The sequence below is a fragment of the Leptodactylus fuscus genome, chromosome 10 (assembly GCF_031893055.1).
Source record: "Leptodactylus fuscus isolate aLepFus1 chromosome 10, aLepFus1.hap2, whole genome shotgun sequence".
Taxonomy (NCBI): domain Eukaryota; kingdom Metazoa; phylum Chordata; class Amphibia; order Anura; family Leptodactylidae; genus Leptodactylus; species Leptodactylus fuscus.
The window spans coordinates 35,292,046-35,318,142 of record NC_134274.1 but is presented as its reverse complement, the minus strand read 5'-3'; the positions used below and the strand labels follow the sequence as shown (position 1 = coordinate 35,318,142).

General features: G+C 44.4%; 1 protein-coding gene across 1 annotated transcript; it reads right to left on the bottom strand.

Moving 5' to 3' along the window:
• Positions 1-1,457: 1,457 nt before the first annotated feature.
• On the bottom strand, positions 1,458-22,177 carry LOC142219179 (uncharacterized). Its single transcript, XM_075288130.1, has 14 exons — positions 21,936-22,177; positions 20,666-20,789; positions 20,386-20,568; positions 20,176-20,242; positions 20,011-20,099; positions 18,837-18,945; positions 17,929-18,420; positions 16,521-17,236; positions 11,309-11,417; positions 6,253-6,419; positions 6,047-6,089; positions 5,884-5,945; positions 5,241-5,352; positions 1,458-4,450 (listed from the first exon to the last, which is right to left on the bottom strand). Exons 2-14 carry the CDS (start codon positions 20,744-20,746, stop codon positions 3,471-3,473), a joined length of 3,210 nt encoding a protein of 1,069 aa, XP_075144231.1. The 5' UTR covers positions 20,747-20,789; positions 21,936-22,177; the 3' UTR covers positions 1,458-3,470.
• Positions 22,178-26,097: the final 3,920 nt, after the last annotated feature.

Sequence of the window (26,097 nt, the reverse complement as noted above, 5' to 3'; positions counted from 1 at the left end):
ATGAAAGGCCTTTATTGTCGTAATTGCGGTAATTCAAGGAATCGCAACAAGTCGTAAACAGCAAACCTGCGAACCTTTACCGCTGTACATCAGAAATCTACTGTCACTATTGTCAGGGGTATCTGGGGGGTGACCTCTGATCTCAGCGGCCGCCATTGGAGGTTGCTTGTCAATCAGAACAGGAAGCTGCGCCAAGTAAACAAATGCAGAGGATGCCGGAAGCTCCCAGAGAAACACAGAAATCACTCAAATCACTGCTAAAGGTATTTGGGTGCACTTATTAACCCATTAATAGCACTAACAGACCTTTTTTGCAAGGAAAACCCATTTAAGAACCGCAACTTTTCAAAGAATAGGTAACAAAAGTGACAGAAGAGCTGAGGCAGAGGTGTAACAATGGCTGCTGATGTAAGGAGGCTGAAGGAAGAACATATCTTATGTATGGGATTATCTTACACACCTCCAATAGCTGTAGGCCAGTTTCCAGCTATCCCTCTAGATTGCCTGATGTACATGGAAGCCTGCCATGTGATCTCTGCGCCTTGTATTGTTATGGAGGCATCGGCTGTCACTGTCTCGCTCTGTACATGTGAGGCCATGTCCTAGATATGAGGGGGAGTTTCAGGACATCTGAATATACAACATTTAGCATCTCGCTCGGCTTCTGAGGCTTTAGCGGCAGAATGTAAATGTAGTCTCATAGCGCCTTCTGTTGGCCACACCATGAACTGCACTTGGTCCTGATCAGCAGGAAGGTCCACTATAAACAGTCACATACTGCCATGTATATGGACAGGAGGATCCTGGGACTGTATTTACCCCCTTACCTTGAAGTAATATACAGATTGGCTCCAGCCATTTTCCTTCCAGGTCGGGTTCATAATCTGAAAGCACAAGTCAGTTAGTACTGGATGTCTGCAGCAGTTCCCATATTGACCACCCGAGGACACTATTACATATATCGCACCTGAAGATCTGTCACATCCAACAAACAGTTCATGCCAGATATCTACACCAGTTCCTGACTGGCAGACATTTCCATTCTGGCACCCTAAAGGACACCTGATTTGTTAGCCCCTTTGATGACGATCCTACCCAAAATACCTGACATACACCGTATTATTATGGCGGATGTCAGGAAGGGGTTAAACACATTTTAGGACACAAATGTAATTTTCATACTGATGACCAATTCACAGAATAAACCATCAACATGTGATGTGGGGACCCGACACCCTGCACAGATTGGCTGTTCTAACAATTTTGGGGTGCCAGAAGATTCTAGTGGATGGGCTGGGCTGATCTACTCCCACATTTACAGGCCTAACAGTCCCCATGACCTGGTGAGCCAGGAAAACATGTCGGCCAGGCCGCTATAGGGTGGTCAAGTGAATGGAACTGCAGCCATAGAGATGATCAATACCATGCGAAAAAAAACATGGCGGAGCATTTGTCCGGTCTGGCAATGACGCTGGATTTGTAGCTTTGGCTTTCCAATTCATCCCACAGGTGTTTAATGGGGTTTAGGTCAGAGTCTGCACAAGCCATTTAAGTTCTTTCTCCCAAACTTTTACCCCCGACCTTCAGAGGAGTGAGAGGGACAATGCACGCAAAACTCCGCACATTTACATGTTGTAAGCCCCGCCTCCTGTTAGTGCCCACTTTGGTTCCTCCCACTCTCACCCCTTGTACAGTACAGTGGTCCTAATGCAGTAACATGCCCCCGTATGGGCCTCAAACATTATAATGTCCCCCTTAATAAAGCCCCCGTCTGCCTGGATCTGTTTTGCCCCACTTTAATTTGTGTCCTGCTGTGCCGTTGCTCCCTATATACTGATCTCTATATTAATATATAGACTAATGATTTCTGTATAGTGATGAGGATTCCGGGGGGTTTGGGCACACTACGGCTGATGCTGGGGCTCCCACTCACATTCCCACACACACTCTGCCTGAAGTTTTACATATATTCTTCTAGGGGTCACATCTTCTGAAGGGGGGACGGATTATAAAAATAAGAACACTAAATTGTTGAGGAGCAATGATGTGAGGTGACATGTAATTCATCCAGACACTGAGCAATGGCAGGCTCACATGCTGATGCTGGCCATGGCTACACAGTACATATATGTCACATTCAGGGCGGGGCTCCTAGAAAACATCTCAACGGGACCCCCTGGGACCAAAAATAGTCTTCAGGACTCCAGAACCAGCCCAGACTCCAAAATTCTGTATAAACTGATATTGAAGCTTATCCCTACCATTGTATTTGTGCCACCAGCCCTGAGAGATGTCGGTCTGATTCTCAATTTTAAAGAAAGGAGAAGACAAGGAAAGAAGCTGGGCAGGGGAGAAGATTTTTCTCCAATAAGATATATTAGAAAATGTTCTATCTCCACTGGTCCGACAAAGTGACGGTGACGTATTCAGCCGGTCTGACACAGTGACGTATTCAGCCGGTCTGACACAGTGACGGTGACGTATTCAGCCGGTCTGACACAGTGACGGTGACATATTCAGCCGGTCTGACACAGTGACGGTGACGTATTCAGTTGGTCTGACACAGTGACGGTGACGTATTCAGCCGGTCTGACACAGTGACGTATTCAGCCGGTCTGACACAGTGACGTATTCAGCCGGTCTGACACAGTGACGGTGACATATTCAGCCGGTCTGACACAGTGACGGTGACATATTCAGCTGGTCTGACTTACCTTTAATCATCACCACTATTTGTGCAAAGCAATTCATTAACACCTATTGTATTAGCTACAAAAACTGTAATAAATAAAATGTTGTTCACTCTCTTGTAATCTAACTACAGAGGTTATCCCTGGCCCATCCTTAGGTCATTCATCTGAGATTGGTGGGACCCCCAATGATCGGCAGTGTACAGAGCTGGAAGCTGACAACTCCACGCAGAACAGCCATAGCTGCAATAACATAGTGGGGTTACTACGCAGTGTATGGAGCCGCCATCTCCTGGCTCTGTATACTGTGCAGGGAACAGCCCCCACTGCTCTCAAATGTATAACCTGATCTGAAATATAGGTCACTCGCTTCAGTCTTGAATATCTCTTAAAGCTGAGAACACACATCATGGAAAAGCTGATTTTTTTTTTGTTCTTATACTTTTCCCTTCTGCACACTCCTCTCCTGACTTTGGCTCAAAAAACGGCAGCAAAATCTGCAGCAATGTGTGGCCTCGGCCTAAAGGTCTTCTTGACATGGTTGCAGATGGAACATTAGGAGCCTCAGAGATTGTCAAGAACTTACTTTCAATGGAGAGATGGATTTACATGGGTGGTCATTTAGGACACATGTGGCATGAGACAGACTCCACAATCTAATATCAGAATAACCTATGTCTACATGACATTGAGTCTATAGGAGCGATGCCGGGTAAGTCAGTCTCAGGTTTGTAGGCTTGAGGAACATCGGCTTCTGCAAAGGGTAGTGCAATATCCTTCTCATACATCAGAATGAGTCAGTGACGTCTGTTCTCTATGAATTCTCTGATGTCGAACAAGGTCAGACTTTTGTGTAAAACAGCGGCCACATTCGGTACAAGGAAAGGGCTTCTCTCCTGTGTGGATTCTCTGATGATAGACAAGGTTTGCCTTCTGTACAAAACACTTCCCACACTCTGAGCAGGGAAAAGGTTTCTCGCCCGTGTGAATTTTCTGATGATTGATAAGCATTGTCTTATGGGTGAAACACTTTCCGCAGTCAGAACACGAAAATGGCTTCTCCCCTGTGTGAATTCTCTGATGTATAACAAGATCCGACTTCTGAGTGAAACTCTTGCTACAGTCAGCGCATGAGAAGGGCTTCTCGCCCATATGGATTCTCAAGTGGTAGACGAGATCAGACTTCTGTACAAAATACTTCCCGCACTCCGAGCACAGAAATGGCGTCTCCACGGTATGGATCCTCTGGTGTCGCAGCAGTACAGACTTCCGTGTAAAGCTTTTCCCACACTCAGAACATGGGAAGGGCTTCTGCCCCGTGTGATTGATCTCGTGTTTTATGAGGTCTGACTTCTGCGTGAAACACTTGCCGCAGTGAGAACACGGGAAGGGCTTCTGTCCAGTGTGTATTCTCTCGTGGCGAACGAGATCTGATTTTTGTTTAAAACACTTCCCACACTCCGAACATGGGAATGGCTTCTCCCCTGTGTGAGTTCTCTGGTGTGTAATAAGATTAGAATTATGAGCAAAACATTTCCCACATTCAGGGCAGGGAAATACTTTACGTACTCGGTAAGAGCCGTCCTGCTCAGCAAAGTCTGACATGTTGGTAAAAGGTTCCACATTCTTAGGGAGATCAGATGAGGGATCCACCAGATCATTGTCCAGGCTAATCTGTACGATGTTATAATCTTCCATTTTACATTCTTCGGGACCGCTGTTGCTTTCTTCTGGGATATTCCCAACGTCTCGTCCATCTACTAGGAATAAAATGGATACTTGTAAATGTAATTTACAGTTGCCAGGGCCACAGCACAGTCACCGGGGCCACAGCACAGTCACCAGGGCCACAGTACAGTCACCAGGGTCCCAGTATGACATGTATGAGAAGATAACCTGACCACAATAAGGACATCATGGCTGGACGGAAGTGCTAGACCATAGAAAGTTCTTGCATTCATAGTCATATCCATTAGCAACTGATGAAGACACAACAGACGTCACCATCGAGAGAAAACCGCCACCTCTTTAGATAAACTCTTTAGTTACTCATATTTGCAAACAGACCTGGTGCTGTTTTTGGAAGAAAGTAGCCATGTTTTTCTAATCTTGGGCACTACAGTAAACTCCTGTCGACTACGTTAGTCGGACACATCAGCGCAACTTCTGTCAAATTGCTTACCCTGTGAGAGCTTCAATAACTAGAAAGCGTGTATTAAGCAAAATGTCCTCACAATAGCAGCATCCTGAGAGCAAGAACCCCCTTCCTTACCTTCTTAGCTATCCAAAGTCATCTCTGCACCGTGGAGTAAAACTACTGGTGATGATATATCAATACGTGGCATCAGTTCTACTCTATATGAGATTCGGTGCCACGTGACATCAGAGGCATCCACTACTAAGCTCACCTGGGCCACGTTCATTGGTCAGAGCGTCCCACTAAAGGGTGCTGCTGGCTCCTGACTCCGCCACTGGCCACACCAGGTATTACACTGTACTACCAGAGGAAGGGGTTAAAATGAAGGCTTAGTGAAGAATGTTATTACTCACATGTGTCAATATCTATAGGTGTCTCTTCTTCCTTACAGAATTGATCATCCATCTCATATTTATCGTCTTCATCCTCTGACTCTTCCATTTTAACAATTACTAGGCTTGAATCCTGAAAAAACGGGAAAAAAATTGTGCAAGCTGAATATTCTCCCCTAACGCGCCGCACTTCTCGTCTCAGATCTATTAGACGGCCTGGATACTTTCCTCTCATCTTAACATTGCTAAACAGACTAAATAAAGCTCTGGTTCATTCTCTGGACACGGAAAAGAACTTACTGTTCTAGCTAATAGGGACGGACGTCTTCCTCACTGCAGTCAATAGAAGGCGCTATACTGATGGTGGCGTTATTTGGGCATCTCGGTGGCAATGGTAATGAGGACTCTTTGCTAGAGATATTATTGGGCACATTGACACTGGTAAATATTTTACTAACATGGTATTGTCATGCAGCTATTAGTATTCTGGCGGCCATATTAAAGGTCTTCACCGCTGCTGAAGACAGAAATTTGGCAGAATGAAAAAACTGGGGAACGAGCTCAGGTGTGAAAGGAGCCTTATATGTACATTAGGGGTCAACGCTGAAGCTTTATTGTAGATGGGAATATCGGCGATGTCACGTGTTGCATATTTTATTTTTACCTTATAATCCTCAGGGCTGAGACTTCTCTCTGGTGTAGAGTTACCACTACTGGTGGATCCATCTACGGCAGGAGACACACACACAGTATATCAAAGTATACGTCTAAGTATAATTGCTTGTACAGGTATTATTGCATAACAATCAATGAAAGTCTCATCTTACCGGGAGATGAGAGGAGCTGGTAATCTTCTTCCATCATGGCTTCCTTCTAGATTCTTCTAATTTGTCCTCCTATGTACTCCCACTCCTCCATGGAGAAATAGATGGAGACATCCTGACATCTTATAGGAACCTGACAACACAATGGTACAGTCATCACCAGACACATCATCCCTTGTGTTCCTGTATAATGTCCCGGCAGTGCTCACCTCTCCAGTCAGCAGCTCAATGATCTTGTGGTCCAGGATCTTCTGCTCATTCTTACTCTTATGTATCAGTAGGTGAGGATCCTCCATACATATTGACTGGTGGGAGACAAAAGCAGCAAGACTATAGCAGGTAAAATAATGCACATTTAAGATTTCTATAATCTGAGCTTTAAGGAAGGGTTAATGGGGATCACAAAAAGGATTAAGACCTAGAGGTCTGATGTTTGAAAGGAAATGGATTAAAGGGGTTTTCTGGGATTAAAATATTGATAACTTATCCTAAGTATAGATCTGACGGCTCTGTTCCCTATGTAGTGGCAGAACCAAATCACTGCAGCTTAGCTCCTATTATAATGAATGCAGTACCTGGATCTGACCATTACACAGAGAGCAGCGCTGTCTGCTACCTGCTCCATTCTCTGTGTATCAGCAGCTGAGAACAATTGATTGATGGGGGTGCCGGGTGTCAAACCCCACAGATCTGATACTGATCCTTGTCCTTAGGATAGATCATCAATATTTTTTTAGCCAGAAACCCCTTTAAAGGACGGTGTAGTAAGGGAAGACTGATGTGAGGTAGGAAGATCATGAGTGATGGGATGCCATAATAAGAGGGGACGATGCATTTGGGGTTCTTGCCATGGATTGTGTAACATTCTTGTATCACTGTAATATTTAGTGCTGCCCCTTTAAGCAGTGCCCTATATAAGTGACAGGACCGGGGCTATAGCTCCGCCCACAAGCCCCTATACTCTCTGGGCACCTATAACCGACCAGTCCTATGGCTGAGGGCACATACGAGTCCTCACCTGAAAACACTTTCCCTGTCCCCCAGGCAACCGGAAGTCACTGGTCCTTCACTGACCGTCCCGGAAACGGCTGGTGCACCTGAGGTCACTGGGAGGGATGGAATGGCCACGCCCCTCGTAGGTGATTGGACAATGCAAGAGAACAGCGCAGATGATTGGAAACCCTTAAAAAAGGGACGTCATAGGAGAAAGTGTCCAGTCACTAGAGCGAGAAGGGCGTGAGTATCCCTGCAGCACTACGGCCGCCATGTTTCTGTAGTCCTGCTGAGGAGTCAATGCTATCACTATCGGACTACGGAGTGGAGAAGTGTCCCGACATCTCAGCACTACAAGTCCCAGAATTCCCTGAGGGCTCTACATGACTACAAATCCCAGTCAGCCCTGCTTCTTACTGACATTGTGTATGACAGGACCTCGCATCTCCTGACAGAAGTAATCTCCTATATTAGTAATATGATTATTCTCATTCTTCACATTGCATTGAGGTTGTTGTTATAATTCATTCATGTAATAATGGACGTCATGTTATCAGACCCTATAGCAGTGCCCATATAGACTGCCTGTCCTGTTATATGGACAGACTGTCTATAAGTGCTCGCCCCTATACGTGGCGATCGGGGACATGATAACATTGGTACCACCGCCTACAGGATTGGTATAAGCTGCTCCCCAGGGGTACTACTCAGGAATGAGGGTCAGCATGGCGCACCCATCACCCCATTCATTTCAATGGTGCTGCCATTGATAGACAAGCCCTGTACATTGGCCATCTCCAGCACTGAATAAACAGCTGAAGGAAAAGATCTATAAACTGTCTCTTATGGGAGCTATCCCAAGCACACCAGACTTAAAGGGTTTCTCCATATTTTTTTTTTTTTTTTTATGACAAAGGCTATAGATATCTGATCATAGGGAAGGGGACGGTCCGACAACCCCTTCCCCATGGATCAGCAGCACTTTCCTCTCTGCATTTTTCGTGCGGAAACCACACGGACCCCATTATAGTCTATGGAGTCCGCAGGTTTCTTTATGTAACTGCTTTTTTATGTGGATAGGTTTCTGTTCAGGGGTCCCCAAGTGGACTTCCCAAATGGAAACCCGAACACGGATGTGAACCAGGCCTTAACCAGAAGCCATCTTGACGGCCCATTTCCAGACATCTAGGAGTAGCTGCCAAGAACATAGAGGCCTCAGTGCAGGGCTGGTCATAGGCCTATGGCTTCCATTATATTATTACTGATCATCTTCTTTTACATTAATTACATGTATGATATATTATGTAACTATAGATTATCATGTACTTATTGGTGCTCCTATCATTTATTATTGGCTGCAGAGGTCACAGCGCACTTCACTGTTACCGCCAAGACAGGACCCAACCAGCTATAATGGAAAAAGATGGATGGGATGTAACAAAGAAGATATTAGAGATCACACTAGAGATCATCTATGTGCTGACTGGAGAGGTGAGGGAGTCTACGAAATCTCATCACTTGTATGGCCGATAAGATGGGATATCTAATATATTCAATCTCGATACTCAGGATTACACCGCTGTAACAAAGACATCTAGTGAACACAAACCTCCATGTGTCTTACAAGGATGGAGCGGGACTCGGAGACTCATCAGGGACAATGAGCAGAAGATCCTGGACCTCACCCATAAGATCATTGAGCTGCTGACTGGAGAGGTGACACTGCTGGGAATACTGGGACATTATACAGTAACACAAGGAATAATGACTGTATCATTGTCTTGTCAGGTTTCTATAAGGTGTCAGGATGTCGCCGTCCATTTCACCAGTAAGGAGTGGGAGTATATAGAAGGACACAAGGATCTGTACAAGAACGTCATGATGGAAGATCAGCAGCCCCTCACTGCACTAGGTAAGAAGAGAATCTCATTGACTGTTGTGGATCACACAGATATACCCATAATACTCGATTTATCACTGTGTGTATTTCAGATGGATCCAATGAAAAATTCCCAGCAGAGAGATGTCCTAGTCCTTTGTGTTCCAGGATTTGCCCAGAGGATATTTGTAATGTCCGACCACAACAGCCTGACACGGAGGTTTCTTCATATTCTAAGGTGATATATTGGTTCTATCTAACCTAAATGGGGTTGTGCCAACTATAACCCTCTCCTGCCGCAGCCATATTGATATCATTTTGGAGATTTTGTTATATGAGAAAAATATTTTGATATTTTTGTAGTTTGGAGCGTTTTTGGACACGGGGATACCTAATGTGTATGTGCTTCACTTTATTCATTTTATTTCTGATGAAAAAGGGGAGATTTGACATTTTTTATTGTATTATTTTCTATATTTTTTTCAACTGATTTGTTTATTAGCAGAATATACTTCAATGCTAATACATTGCAGTATATTGTACATTGCAGTATATTGTCTATGGCAGCCTGATTCTAGTATTGCAGTATATTGTATATTGCAGTGTATTGTCTATGGCAGCCTGATTCTAGTATTGCAGTATATTGTACATTGCAGTGTATTGTCTATGGCAGCCTGTAATAGAATGATACTAATGACAAGCCAAGGAGCCGTCCATAGGCTCTTATCTGTCATGGGAACAGACCTCATCTCCACTACCCCCCCCCCCCCCAGATTATGTTATAGCGGATGTCAATCTTCTCAAACATGATAGCACTGGTAAGTACAAGCCTTACACATCTACTGCGGCCTCAGCCATGATTCTAGCTTGTTCATCATGAGACTTGAGGTCATTGATTGGCTTCATTGGTGATGTCCATGTACGACCACGACCAGTGAGGCCCACGTGAGCATTGGCGCTTGAGATGTAGTGGAATTTTTGTTTTTAGCTCATTTCTAGCAGGTGCCAGTTTTTTAAAGATCCTGGACAACCCCTTTAATACACAACTGTACTATTTTATGTTGTACTGTATCACAGGATGAAGATTTGATTAATATTAAGGTTGAGATAAGAAAACAAGAAGAGGAAACTTCCTTGAACAATGATCATATATGTAAGGAAGAAGAGAACCCGACTTACATCGATAAGGATGGGCACTACAGCAGCATTGATACATGGGAGACATGTCTAGAGTTACCTCAATACTGTAAATCAGAACACGACATTATAACAGACTCACTAGACGTCCCTATCACTGCGGTTCTGCACCAGGTGCGTCACTGCCCGGATCTCACATCTGACACCACTACATACAAGAAACCTACTAATACAAAAGACGGTGAGAAACCCAGTGCGGTGAGAAGAACCGATAAAACCTACCAGTGCACCGAATGCTGCAAAACATTCAGCCAGAACGCCGATCTGATCAGGCATTTCAGAGTCCACACAGGTGAGAGGCCATTTTTATGTACCGAGTGTGGGAAACGATTTACCCAGAAATCCGCCCTTGTGTATCACAAGAGAGTCCACACGGGGGAGAAACCTTTTCTGTGTTTTGACTGTGGGAAATGCTTTGCACATAAATCCATTCTCATCAACCATCGCAGAGTTCACACAGGGGAGAAGCCATTCCCATGCGCCAACTGCGGGAAATGCTTTGCCTATAAATCCTATCTTATAGACCACCAAAGAATCCACTCAGGAGTCAAACCCCACCATTGTATGGAGTGCAGAAAATGCTTCACTCACAAGTCAGATCTGAACAGACATCGAAGAGTCCACAGTGGGGAGAAGCCATTTACCTGTTCAGAGTGTGGGAAACGGTTCACGCAACGGGCGTATCTAGCCATACACCAAAAGACTCACCTAGAGAAGCCGCGACCGTGACGCCTGTGAGGGAGCTGTAGGCAAAGTATTCTTGTACTGTAATGTCCTAAAAGTACATTGTTGGGGATGAGTCTGTATGGCAGCCACTAAATCCCATATTCACTGTACTTTGATTCTCTTGGTGAGAAAAGGGCATTACACGTTTGTCATTGTCATTTGCAGTTTCTGTAACTCCCATAGAGGTGAATAGGTGAAGTTAGGAAACCTCGTAGCCTCTGGCCTCTGAGCTCATGCTCTTCTCCTTGCCCAGCTCTGCTTGATAGATTGTCTCTTCCAGTTTGTGTGCGGGGAGAAACCTGTCAATCAGATCCAGTTGGGCAGGAAAAAACAGAGAACTTTTTTCATTTTACAATCTGCTGCCTTTTTTTTTTTTTTAATAAAGTGGGGGACCAAGTCAGGCTGGGTCGGGCACCACGGCCCCAACGCATTAACTAGAACTCACTCCATAAAACTGGTGCAGGTTATACCTGCAAGATGTGGCCGAATCCTGAAGAGGTTGGAGCTGGGACATGAATAAAGACTGGCAGAGGAATCACTGGCCTTAAGAAATTCCCCCCTCGTGTTAGTGCTGAAACACTAGTGAGAGAGTCACTGACGGGTGATTTACTCAAGGTACTTAACTAGATCACTGTAGGAGTAAATACTAGAACATAACTTTTACTAATATTTATTTAAAATTGGCCTAAATAAAATAACACAATTGCAGTAGGACTTCACTATTATCAGGCAACAATTAGTATTTTTATTGCCTTCCCTATACAGTCATCTACAAAATAACTTTTTCCCATATGTAGCTCTCAGATAGTTTGTTGAAAACCACACAGTTTACCCCTTGATATCTGGGTACTAACAAATGCAGAGAACAGAGACCCAGTTGATCAGGTAGCAATCAACATCTCCCACCAGGTGAATGAAAGCTCTGTGGTCTATTTACTACATATGCAAAGCTGGCTGTGGCACAACAGGTCCCAGCCAGACCTTAAATAGCTCCATTCATTACAACGTTTTGCAGTGATGTTCACATATGCTGCTAGGTATTTCTATATTGTGGAGCCTGTATTTAGCATTGCATCCACAGTATACCAGTAATAAGGTCTGGAGCACTTCCTAGCACTGCAGCCTAGCCACAAGCCGTAGTTTCATCTCTCCCTGTGTAGTGTTAGTCAAACTGTCTACCCTACAGGGACCTCTAAAGCAAATGGGGAGGACCTGGTAACTTAGTATAGCAGAGAAATTGGAGACTAAATAACCCTGGGGCCGTGCTGTATCTGGGATCCTATGAGGCTGTAGGGTAGACAGTTTGACTAACACTACACAGGGAGAGATGAAACTACGGCTTGTGGCTAGGCTGCAGTGCTAGGAAGTGCTCCAGACCTTATTACTGGTATACTGTGGATGCAATGCTAAATACAGGCTCCACAATATAGAAATACCTAGCAGCATATGTGGACATCACTGCAAAACGTTGTGATGAATGGAACTATTTAAGGTCTGGCTGGGACCTGTTGTGCCAGCCTTGCATATGTAGTATATAGACCACAGAGCTTTCATTCACCTGTTGGGAGATGTTGATTGCTACCTGATCAACTGGGTCTCTGTTCTCTGCATTTGTTAGTACCCAGATATCAAGGGGTAAACTGTGTGGTTCTCAGCAAACTATCTGAGAGCTACATATGGGAAAAAGTTATTTTGTAGATGACTGTATAGGGAAGGTAATAAAAATTAGGCCAATAAAAAATAGGCCAATTTTAAACAAATATTAGTAAAAGTTATGTTTTAGTATTTACTCCTACAGTGAAACACTAGTGAGTATGGTCTTAGGGAGCCTTCACACGGAGTATACACTCCGCTCATTCTGAACGTAAAACTCGTTCAGAATGAGCGCGTAAAAACCCGCTCCCATTGACTTGTATGGGTGCCGGCATATGCGTATATCACATTGAAAGCAATAGGGAAAAAAGCCTCCCATTCATTTCAATGGGTAGCGCTCGTATGCCGGCACCCATTCGAGTCAATAGGAGCTGGTTTTTACGCGTCATTCTGAATGACTTTTACGTTCAGAATGAGCGGAGCGTATACTCCGTATGAAGGCTCCCTAATTCACAAAACAGACGTGCCATGTCGGCTTGTTCAACTCCATGTAAGCGAATGGCAGTGAATAACGGCCATGTGACAGCCATTTTTGAAACCCATGAGGGTCTATGGATCTGGTCACACAGCTCTGATTATGTCCATTTTGACAAAGATAGTGCATGTGAATGACCCATCCATTGTTATTAAAATGTGTGAACAAGACCTAAATCCTAACTGTCTGTAATGTGTAGCCTGGCCTATGGTTTGTGCAGCCTGAACCTGATGTTCGCGTTACGTCATACACTACATTACCATGACTTCTGCTATGCACCACAGTGTCCGGACAATGTCTGTATTACACCCACAGCACATATGGTTTCTTCCAGTAATATACGGTAGTTATCATGTGAATGACGAGACTTCTACTTTGTATTTGCTGAAGTTTTGGCTATGCTGCTGTTTTCAGAAATCCCATATACATTTCTTAATAAATATGGTTCTTTTTTGTTTTCTTCTCTGTTAAGTATTGTGAACCTTCCAGAAAGCAGCATTTTCCAAGATATATATATATATATATATATATATATATATATATATATATATAAATGATTGTGAACAAGCACCAAATATACAACAGTGAAAAGCACTAGGCACATAAACCACTTACCGTATATACTGTAGACAGTGACCTAGTGAACGTAATAAAGTGCAATCTCACTATCGAGAAGATCGATTTGCAATCCATATGCAAATGATCTGTTCGCTACTCCAGGGGGTTGCTGCACATCTGAACTTCTCCATCCCTGACATCAGGGGCAATACCATTCTGGCTCTTTAGTGAGTATCCAAGCCTCAAAATAGTGAGCCACAGCTGAGGGGGTCCTATGGGACAAACCACATCTCAGATGTGCGAAGAAGCATGTCTTGAATCCACAACTGCATCGGCAATCTGAATCTTAGTAGGGAGAACAAAATGGAGGAAGGTTACATATGTGCACAAAGCAGATCCATGCAGGAGTCATATAGCATGGGGTGCACCAGTGGCAGCTTCAGCTTAGAGGATCTGCGAGGTTCACTCATGGAGCTGGTGATCTTGGAGTAGCCTGGACCATGGACAGAACCAGCCAGTGCAAAACTTGGGTGGACATTGAGGTAAAACTTGCTGTGAACAATGATCCATAACATGCTTAGGCAACTGGGTGGGGGGATTAAGGCGCCTAGAGGCGTTCTCGAGTGTAAAGTCCTACTAGGGTTCCATACAAAGTCCAGGTTGTATAGGAGTTATTATAGGACACCCAGTGAGGTGTGACTCTTGTATGCCCCATCCTATGCCCCATTAGGGAGCTTTGCTTCAATGGGTGGTTCATGCACTGCCTTTGACTCCATAGTGAGCGACCACAGGGACTTCACCACTGTAAAGTCTTCTACATGAGTCCTTAGGCCGGGTTCACTCGGCGTATTTTGGACCGGAATTTGACGCGGAGGCCGCCTCAGATTCCGGTCCAAAAAACAGGTAGCCACGACTGGATGCCGGTGCAGTGCACTCCGATCTAGATTAGGCCCAAATGAATGCTGGCAGAAAAAGGAACCCATTGAAGTCAATAGGAGGTGCTTTTTTCAGCACTGAAATTCCACACCAAATTCCGCACCATTTTCCTCCGTGTGAATGAACCCTCACTGTTCGGAAATTTCATTGTATATTTTACCTAGTGAAAATAAACTCTAAATATACATATGTATTAATGCTGCAATTACAGGGATCTATAGGATAAATATATTACAACATGTATACCATGATGTGAAAAAAAAAACTATGAGGATTTACTATTTTTCCTATTGTTTCATCCCAGCATAGCAAGCCATAGTAAGGCCTCCTGCACACGACCGTCTACTGGATACGGAACAGTAAAATCAGCACGGATGATATTGGATTGGTATCTGTGTCATCCACGCTTTTCACTGACACTGACCCATCCATTGAATTGATGGACCTGAAGTGACATTATGGTAACATAAACATTAGTGCACAGATCCTGCAACCGAAATCTGGAAGGTAGAACCAGGAGAGGATTTAGGGCAGGATTTGGGAGAGCGCCCCCCTCTGTCTCCAGCATCTCCTGTACTCCTGGTAGTCAGCTAGGAGTCTGAATGGTTTAGTGTTGCCATCAGTGAGCAAGGGTCCTGAGGTGGGGTGGAAAGAAATTTTAGGCTGCCAGAATGGGGAAGGGCACAATGCTGCTGCCATTACAAGAAAGGTGGGGATGGGCACAATGCTACTGTCAGGGGCGTGAACTGAGGGGATGCAGAGGTGCAATCACACCTGGGTCCAGGAGCCTTAGGGGCCCCATAAGCACTGGCTTAACTTAAAGGGTTCACCGTGGTCTCATCTACCGCTGGGTCTTTTAGCCTGGGGGTCTGTAGGTCACCCTCATCACACACAGGCGGATTAAACGTCTTGATCACCTTTCTGAACATTAACCTTTTTCGTGCCAAATGGAGCAACTGGTCAGAATATAGTCAAGGGCAAATTCTGTGGGGGAGGTTGTAACACAAAAGGGGAAAAAAGCCTAGAAGAGAAAATAAGAATGTGAGCAAACGCTGGACGGCTTTGTGTATCCACAATAAATAATATATTTATACATTTTAATAATTTATTTTATTTTAATTAGTTTTGTTGGCACCGTGGAACAGGAGGTTTCTCATATTTATTAAGACTGTTCACACTAAGTCATTAAAGTCCATTGTTCTGATCCATCACAGGATCAAAGCAACAACTAAAACACCAACAGGGTGATGGATGCAGAAGGCGCACCCATCCACTGTATGTTATAAGCTTCCATCTTGTTACAACATTACAGTGAATAGAGAGAAATGTGCCCATCTGCATCAGTCATGTTGTTGGTGTTTCAGTCCATCGCTCTGATCTGCTGACAGATCAGAACAACGTACTTGGATGACGGCAGAGTGGACATGGCCTTCGGCCACCTAATTTATAATGCAGTTTCAGGACCCACACAAAGAGGGATTAGGAAGGTATAAAATAATTTACTTAACTGTTAAATCCCCCGCTGTTCTGGTGCGACTGAACCAGTGCTCCCCACATGTCATCTACACAAGCCAAACACTGGTCTCAACCAAAATGGTTATCCAGTTACTATGATTAAAGGCCATCAATATTAGATCTGCGGGACATCAAGACAGCGTGCTGGAGAGCTGTGCTGTTCTCTCGCAGTACAAACTATGGCGGAGGGTATAGGTACAACAACACTGCCCCATTTAAGTCTATGAAGCAGCGTCCATAACTACACTCACCACTACTATTTGTAGAGCTCTCCTCTGCTGCCTTGGTACCGCTGATCTGCGAGGGTCCCGGCTGATCTAATATGGATGTCCTATCCCAAGGCTAGACCATCAATCAGAAACCTGATAACCCCTTCAAGCTGTAGACAGCCCGTCATTGGTGTAGCATCATAGACAATGGAGACAATAGACATCACTGCACCAGTAGTGGATTCAATAGGTACTTGTATTTTATGTCATTCCATACACCCCACCACCACCTCTGCATTTTTTGTCCATCCCTTACAAATCTGCCTGACGTCCTCATGGACATGGCTTGTTTTTGTGACTTCTCTGATGGCCTATCAGACTAGTTCTGTGTGTGAAGAGTTTGCCACGGTCTGAGCTCTTTATTGGCTTCTCTCCTGTGTGAGTTCTCTGTTGTATTAGCTGAGGCGACTTGTACTTGACACACTTTCCAGACTCAGAACACAAGAATGGCTTCTCTCCTGAATGACATCTCTGATGGTAAAGAAGATTTGATTTCTGGGTAAAAACCTTCCCGCAGTCGGAGCAATAAAAGGGCTTCTCTCCCGTGTGAGTTCTCTGATGTATCACAAGCGGGGACTTATGTTTGAAACGCTTTCCACACTCCGAACATGAATATGGCTTCTCTCCTGTGTGGATTCTGTGATGCTCGGTGAGATGCGATTTGCGTGAAAAACATTTCCCACACTCAGAACACGAAAATGGCTTTTCGCCAGAGTGAATTTTCTGATGTCGGCTCCGATTTGATATGTCTGTAAAACATTTGCCACAGATAGGACACGGATATGTTCTATCACTTTTAGTGGTTTGGTTTTTGGTGACATTTGGGCAGTCTTCTATAGCGGGTCCAGGTGACAGATCTGAAGTGTGGAGGACTGGATGTATATTCACCATAATGGCATCAGGGCAATGTCCTGGGACGTCCTTATCTTCTACTCTATAACCTGGAGATAACATGAGCGGTCCCTCTGATGGGTCACTGCATTGCTTTCCTTCTGTTGGTACAATCAAAATATAGATTTAGAATTTTACTAATACTCATGAACACTTGGTTTAGCACCTACAAGTCAATGGCCTTTCAGACTGGCCTCGGGACACAACTACAAGCAAATAATGAAGTGCAGTATGCCTTACAAAAATGGCCACCGGATGCGATCTATTATCTATCGGAGACCCTCTCCAAAAGATGGTGGGCCACTACAAACCTTCACCAACCCTCCGAACCAAGACGCCCTGCAAAAATCAGGAGTTTTGCAAAAGCTTAGGTGGCGTCCATCTTGTTCTAGATTGCACTCACCATACAAGAACTTGGGAGGGACTTCACCAATGGGCACCACATGGACACACAGAGACAGAATATAGCACTGGGATTGTGTGGGGGGGAAGCAATTGTGGGGACCTGGATTGTACTATTTTTCCGTAGGGGGACTACAATCAGTGTTGCGGAGTCAGAATTTTGACCAATTTTGGCTGGAGTTGTAAAAAGGTTGAAGACTCTGATATCAAAATGAATAATTATTTTTATCGATATTCTTCCATTAGTAACTTTATATAATGAATTAGATGTAGAATTCATTACATAGGCATTGCAGAGGGTGAAATCCCCTTTAGGAGGTGAGGATTAAAAACCTATAACAATTTACGGGCAGGAATATTCTGCAGGTCATTTGTGATCCGCACATCTTACCTAGATGGATCCTTTGATGGTAGAGGAGATTGGATTTCTGTGTGAACAGTTTCCCACAGTCAGAGCAGTGAAAGGGCTTCTCTCCTGTGTGAGTTCTCTGATGTATCACCAGATGTGACTTATGCTTGAAGCACTTTCCGCACTCAGAACATGTGAATGGCTTCTCCCCTGTGTGAATTCTCAGATGTTCAGTCAGATGTGACCTCCGCGTAAAGCATTTGCCACATTCGGAGCAGGCATACGGCTTCTGACCAGAATGAATTTTCTGATGTCGTATCCGATTTGAGATGTGTGTAAAGGATTTATCACAAATGGGACACGGATAGATTCTTTCACTTCTATAAGGTATATCACATTTATTAGGAAACCATTCCATAGGATTAGATGGATGGCGTGTGGATATAGCAGGAGGAGACAGTGACTGTGTCTTTGGGATTGTAGGTTTATCTTCTGGAACATCTCTAGCAATGGTGAGCTCTTGTTCTTTACAACCTGCAGGTGAAATGAGATTATTTGGCTAAATTTATCAAATAAATGGCAATAACACAAAAATATTGAAAAATAGGAGTTATGAGGCATAAACATTAAGGCTTTTACATCTGAAAAACCACATGCAGTAAAAAAAAAAAAAAAAAAAAGCCCTAAAACTGGAAAGTGATGTTAATGTGACGTTAAACAGACATCTCCTCTCTGTCGCCTCTCACTGACCCAGCCGTACTCCTACCAGCGCTGAATAGCAAAGTGTTTGGCTGGTAAAATAGACATAGTGGGGCTAGTCTGCCCCACTCCAACATGGCTGGTCAGCTAGGAATGTGCGGGATGGTGGTAGTAGCGCCCCTATCACCCTCTACTGTCACATAGGAGACTGCTGAACACTGCTGAGACTGCATTTAATGATTATTACTAACCTGGGCTGATATACGCAGGAGAATCTTCCTCTTGTTGGTGATATCCCATTGCGTACATCTCTTCATCTCCTTCTATCACCTCAACTTTAATATCAATAAGGTCTTCAACCTAAATAACCAACAAGCAATAAAAATATTACAGTTCCTAAAACTCGCTTTGTGCTTGCCAATAAGTTTAAAAGCCCCTATACAGATAAGAAAAAAATCAGCTGCCCCCAGTGGTGTAAGTGCCACTGTAGTTGCCTACACGGGGCCTGCGACTTTGGGAGGGGCGCCTGGTGGGCCTCTGCTGCTTTTTTTTTTCTTTCCAGCAGGTTACAGGTCTCATTTACTTACCAATCCCTGCTCCAGCTCACTGCTATCTCTGATTCCTCTTCTGCTCTCTAGAGCACCCCGTGAGTCCCATATCACATCGCTGGGGCCCACTGGAGAGAAGAAGGGGAAGCAAAGGAAGTCATGAGCATTAGTGGGGAGCGGTAAGTAAGGCCATGGGCCTGTGGAAAGAGTATTTGTTGGGTGAGCCCCAACAAATACTGCTATTATTATATATAATGATCAGAGGTGTGTTATACTTTGTGGGGGCCAGGAAAGTTTGCTATGGGGCCCAGTCTTTGCTAGTTATGCCTTTGAGCAGTGGGAACTCATTCTACATGTTTTTCTGGAGGTTCTCTATACCATTTAAGATATTTGTACATGGCCGTGTAACTTGATCCATATATAGGCTGCTTTTAACAACCTGAACACGGCTCCGCAGAACTGCACTCAGCACGTCAGTACAGTTCAGCTGATGCTAGGTTCACACTAGCGTTGTCTCTCCATCATTCAAATCCCCCTTGGGGACCCGTATGCTAAAAAAGCAGTTACCGGTGGACATTATTATAGACTATAGTGAGGTCCATCAGGAGTCCGACAGGTTTCCGCTGATTAGTCCTTCGTGTAGGACTTTTCTTTATGCTGATTTTAGGTGAAGTCTCCTATGGAGACTACAATGCAGATGTGAACCTTGTCTGAGCCAGGTTTGAGTTGGTAAATCTAGTGACAAGGCCATGTCACTGCCTAAAGGCCATTGTATTTATTTTCCTACAGGAATTGTGAAGGTTTAAATGACTTAGATAAAAGTTTTAAAAAGTTTTGTTTCTTGTGTAGATTCTTCATAGCTAGCAATGAGATGTACCTGGTAATGTTCTGGAGCACAATGGCTTTCCTCCGATGAATGCTGAGGACTGGGGCATATTTTTGTTGTATTTCCATAACTGGGTCCATCTGCAGAGAACACATTGCTTATATGTAATGCCCAGACGATGGCTATATGTAATACAACACTGAACTCTTGTCTTACCCATTGATGGGGGTTTCTGATGATTCTTCACAATTTTGTCTTTACATTTTTCAGAATACTCCCATTGCTGAACAGAAAATCAGAAATCCTTATAAACTCCCGCATTTTATTACACATAGTCCCTTAAGAATGCAGCTAGGCGAAACTATGGGCCTTCTCCTGGAAAGACGAGGCCTTGCTAGGACTATATAACGTCTCTTCAGCGCTCACCTCTCCACTCAGCAGATCTATGATCCTGCTGGTCAGGTCCAGGATCTTCTTCTTGTTGTTTCTCTCTTGTATCAGTAAGTGGCTCTCTATAATGGAGTTTGGGGTCTGGCTCCATCCTCCTGGCACATGGGGTAGGGCCGGGGCCGTGCTCTCACCAGATGTCTTCTTCACTACTGTGTATTCCTGTACAAGCAGTAAATATAATGGTGATATTACATGAATTAATCTTGCCGCCCCATGCCTTTAGCTATATTCCTGTTTAATTCCCAGAACCCCTCACCTCTCCAATCAGTAGATAGATGATCTCCAGGGTGAGGTTTAGTATCCTCTCCATTGCTCCATGACTCCTGGTCTTGTCCATCAGAACCAACAAAGACTGGTCGTGGTAGGGGGATTATGTGTTCCTTGATGTATAAAAACAGGCAATGCATTATAACAGAAGCCCCTTATTCTACCTGCATTACATAATCCTATTGGTTGGGATTACAGTAACCTTGGCTAGTCCAATAAACTTTCCTGTCTACATTGTACTGTACGGTGCAAAGGTTTTAGACGGGTGTGGGAAAATGCTGCAATGTAAGAAATAGAATGGCTAAAACAAAAGAGAAATCTAAAGGAGTTTTCCCATTATGGACGCTTATCCTTGGGAGGAACCGAAAGTCCCCTAAAGGTCTCTTTGTGAATGGAGCACAGGTCACATATGTACACTAGCACTCCATTCACAAGGAGGCCTTAGGGAGACTTTTGGTCCCTCGTTCACTTGACATTATAATGTGGGGACAACTGGAGGGGGGCATTACAATGTGGGGACAACTGGAGGGGGACATTACAATGTGGGGACAACTGGAGGGGGACATTACAATGTGGGGACAACTGGAGGGGGACATTACAATGTGGGGGCAACTGGAGGGGGGCATTACAATGTGGGGGCAACTGGAGGGGGGCATTACAATGTGGGGGCAACTGGAGGGGGGCATTACAATGTGGGGACAACTGGAGGGGGACATTACAATGTGGGGACATTACAATGTGGGGGCAACTGGAGGGGGGCATTACAATGTGGGGGCAACTGGAGGGGGGCATTACAATGTGAGGACAACTGGAGGGGGACATTACAATGTGGGGACAACTGAAAGGGGACATTACAATGTGGGGACAACTGGAGGGGGGCATTACAATGTGGGGGCTACTGGAGGGGGACATTACAATGTGGGGACATACTATGTCAGGGGGGTGGGTCTTACATGACATAAATTCGCTGTGGTGCACATAGTGTATACAATACACTGACTGTCTCATTGCATAAGTAACCACTTTCTTAAGTGGATTAGGTTTCCGTTAGGGGGGTTCCAAGGCAGTGCTACCCTATATAGCGGAGGTAACCTATATAGTGGAGGTACCCTATATAGCGGAGGTAACCTATATAGTGGAGGTACCCTATATAGCGGAGGTATCCTATATAGCGGAGGTACCCTATATAGCGGAGGTACCCTATATAGCGGAGGTATATTACTTATCACGTGCTCTGTGACACGGCGGCCTACTCTTACCTTTACAAGTTACCGGCCCAGCCATATATAATAGCAGCAATAAATCTACAAGCTGGCTGGGATTTGTAGTTCCTCAGCAGGGGATCCCTTAGCACCCTCAGTACTGACACCCCATTGACGAATGAGTTGCAGCAGTTTTCGGGGACACTTCTGAATACGTAAAGATCCATCAGAGCGTCCGTATTATCAACGTCATGTAATATGCAGTGCACCGAAGGAATAACAACAACCAGAGAGCAGACATATTACCTCAGCAGCAGCTCACATAGCTACAGGAAACAGCCTGCACAAGGGATTCTGGGAGTTGTAGTCTTACTACAGCCTAATGGGTTAAAGGACCTTTGATAACGTCATGACCAGGGCGGAGTCCTGTGGCTTTGTCTAGCTCATGACAGACTAGCTGGCCCTCCTCAACGGGCTGTGAGTGTGGGGGATAGTGAGGAGGGGGATGTCGGGGTCCTCCATCTAGTAAAACATTTATTCTATTAACCCCTTCCTAACGCAGATGTTTTTCTGTTTTCGCTGTTGATTCTTTGCTTTCCAAAAGTCAGAACTAGAGATGAGCGAGTATATTTGATCGAATACCTCTGCCAGATAGCTCCCGGCGTCAGGGAAGGTGGGAGGGGCAGTAAAAATTCGATGCCTCGGAAGTGTTTTTGCATTGGGAGCTATGCGGCGGAGTTGTTCGATCGAATATACTCGCTCATCTCTAGTCAGAACGTTTTTATTTTCCATTCACAGAGCCATAGGGTGGCTTAATTTTGGGGGGAACATATTATACTTCATAATGGTACCAATTCCGTACGATGTACCGGGAAGTTGGAAAAAAAATCAGAATTTGGTGGAATTGGAGGAAAAACTGCATCTGAGCGACTTTCTTACGGTTTCACTTGTGCAGCCAAAATGACGTTAGCTGTATTCGATGGGTCGGTACAATTCTGGGGATACCAAATTTAGGCCAATGCCCCACGTCGTGGAAAAGCTGCTTTTTTGTTGCAGATTTTGCTGCAGTTTTCTGAGCCAAAGCCCGGAGTGGATTGAGCAGAAGGGAGACGTATAAGAAGTTTCCTAGATGTTTCCCATTTCCTTTTGCAGCCATCCTTGGCTTTGGCTAAAAAAAAAAAAACGCAACAAAATCTGCAAAAAAAAAGCTGCGTTTCCGTAACGTGGGGCCTCAGTCTCACATAGTTTTTTTTTTTTTACGTTTTAACACCTTTTAACCACTTCCAGACCGGCCATGGAGTATTTACGTCCAGACGTGGTTGCCTCGTTCTGCAAGGATGTATTGGTACTTTCTTGCAGTTTTCAGCAGCTTCCACAGCCGGAGCTCCCCTAGAGAAGGCAGGTACGATTTATTACTGTTCCTGCCTTCCCTGATCGCTGTGTACACATGATGCGGCTCCTCTCTGACCCCAGCGGATCAGAGTCTGTTACAGCTGCTGGTCCTACAGAACCCAGTCCAGCTCTATAGAATGGGCAGGAAGCTGTATTTATCCTGCAACTGTGGCCAAATGTACTGGCCGCAGGTACAGGGGAAATTAGCGCTGTTTACCACAGTGTGCAGGGGTGTCTGGTTTCTGGAACGTACTGTCTATCTTAGAACCTGTTTTGTTCATAACACCTGAATGGTGAGATTATTCCTCCCATTGGTAGGCTTTTTTTGGAGGCTGATTTTGAGGTGGCTTCAGCGTCAAAATCAACGCCAAAAAACTTTGTGTGCACTGACCCTTACTTGTGTATGGTGCAGAGTCCTAGATTCAGGGTCACCCTCATAAACTCTTGCACCCATACAATGTTAACAAGTCACTACATTGCCTTCCCTTGGATAGTTTTACAGCTGTGTCACTCCCACCCCCCTATCTTTTTTTATTACTCCCTCTTCTAGTTTGATGTGATATACGAGCCATCAGGAACGTGAGCAATCTCAAAAAACCTGGCTACCGGAATCTGGTTTTATGTCACTTGGATCCCAGTTACTACAGCGGGCAGACTGCCAGAATGTGTCCTGAACAAATCAGTAATAGGGTGGATGTGGAAGTCTATGGGTACATACGATACCTCTGTCTGCCCTATAAGGGAAACAAAATGGCTACCTTGCACTTATGATCCCTTTTAATGGCACATGAAATAGAAGATAGTACAAGACAAGCTTTAAAGACTGTTCAGGTCTCTTCTTCAGATCCACAAAGATTCCATCAAATGAACATAAGGGCGTACAAAGCCCCTCAAAGAAGTTTGTATTGGTTGTAACCTCACAATATGTTGTAGTATAATAGGAGAGCAAAACAGAGCCGTCATATGGCAACAGTTCAATGATGTAAAAATCTGGAAGTAATGTGAACTGTCACCTATAGGACTTTTTCACTTAAATTAAAATAAACAATATACAAAAATATAACTAGGGTTTGTTTTTGTCCAAACAAATGTTTAATGCATAGCTGTCCAATAAATGTCCATAAAGAAATTCTCATAAATCTTAATATAAACCAAAGTAAACCGTAACCTGAACAACAGACACAAACACAAGATTTGTGTCTCCAGAGTGACCCTCATGTCTGGGGTCGGAGAGTTATCTAGTTATTGGGCGTTCTCCGTAAGACTATTTACATTGTACAGTAAGTTCATCGCTAAATGACCCCCCTTGTAAGCATGCCGAGGGCCGAATAGCCAGGCGTATGTGACAAACCTTTAAGTCTATGACAAGGAAGTTCTGTGGTCCATAAACCTCCATCCAATCTGTAGGTAGCATGTTAAAGAGTGGGGGGGAGCTGAGCAGATAATATACTGTGTATATGTGTATAATCACACACGCAATATGTCATTTATGCATTCGGGGTTCAGGAGTCCAGCGGGCGCCCATACCAAAGGACACATTCTGAGGATATGGCCCCCACAAAGCCCTGATCTCAACATTGTCAAGTCTGTCTGGGATTACATGAAGAGACAGAAGGATTTGAGCCACCCTACATTTCCATATCTGTGCTTAGTGCCCCAAGATGTTTGGAGCAACCTCCCTGTATGGAAGTGCACCGAAAAGTATTGATGGAAGGCAAAGAGCGGCTGCATCAAATATTCATGTCTACGTAGATTTCTCTTTTCTTCATTCACTTAATTTTATTAATTGAGAAAAAATAAACTATTAACACGTATAGCATTCTTACTCTGCAGCATTTCCTCCACACCAGCCTGAAATATTTGCATGACATTGTAGGGAGTAAAAAATCTGCACTGTTTGTAGAAAACCCCAAAGATACACATGCGAGACAATCCAGGTAACTTGTCTAAATCCTGTCACTATATCCTACAGTCTCAATGCTTAGGCCTATAACCCTTTATTCCAAGATTTGTGCAAACACTGGGGAGATATATCTTCTTTATAGTAGAAGTCTCTCCATGAAATGACCCACAAGTAGCATGCCATGTAGGAAATGGATTCCAGGGCTTTAGGGTCCCTGCACAGACTGTATTCCTGTACTGTATACGCCCCATATTCCCAGTCACTGTCCCATATATGGCTAGGTAGTGTATTTTAGCATCATAGATAAGTGTACTTGTGTGTGTCAGGGTCTATGGAAAATATGACCTAAAGGTAGTCCTCGACTTACGTTGATCCGTTCTTACGCAGCGTCGTAAAACCGAATTTTGACGTAAGTCAGATACATACCATACGACGCGACGTAGGAACGGATCAACGTGATTTAGTGTGCAGCGGCTCGGAACCAAGGAAGACTGTATCATATACAGTACAGTACAGTACAGTCTTCCTCGGTTCCGAGCCGCTGCACACTAAATCACGTACTGTACAGGGAGAGCTGGCAGCTTGCGTTTATGCTGACTTTTTATCATAGGAATGCATTGGCCAGTGTACAGCATTCGGCCAATCAACACTGGCCAGGAGGTGGAGTCTAAGATCGGACCACAATGGAGACTGCTGTGGTCCGATCTTAGACTCCGCCTCCTTACAAACGAGCCTCCGGCAGAACCAGCGTTGATTGGTCGAATGCTGTACACTGGCCAATCAACGCTGGTTAATTCATTCCTATGAGAAAAAGTAAGCTCCCTTGTAACAGTAAGCTGCCAGCTCTCCTGACTAGCAAGGACAAGCCTGCTGCAGAACCAGCGTTGATTTGCCGCAGGCTCCTCCTTGCTAGTCGGGAGTGCT

Excerpts from the sequence above, each read along its gene's own strand:
- LOC142219179 (XM_075288130.1), bottom strand. The coding sequence starts at position 20,746 with ATGGACAAGACCAGGAGTCATGGAGCAATGGAGAGGATACTAAACCTC. Across the intron at positions 17,237-17,928 it reads CCATCAAAGGATCCATCTAG|AAGGAAAGCAATGCAGTGAC; the intron begins GTAAGATGTGCG and ends TTGTACCAACAG. Across the intron at positions 6,090-6,252 it reads TTGAGCTGCTGACTGGAGAG|GAAGCCATGATGGAAGAAGA; the intron begins GTGAGCACTGCC and ends AGAATCTAGAAG.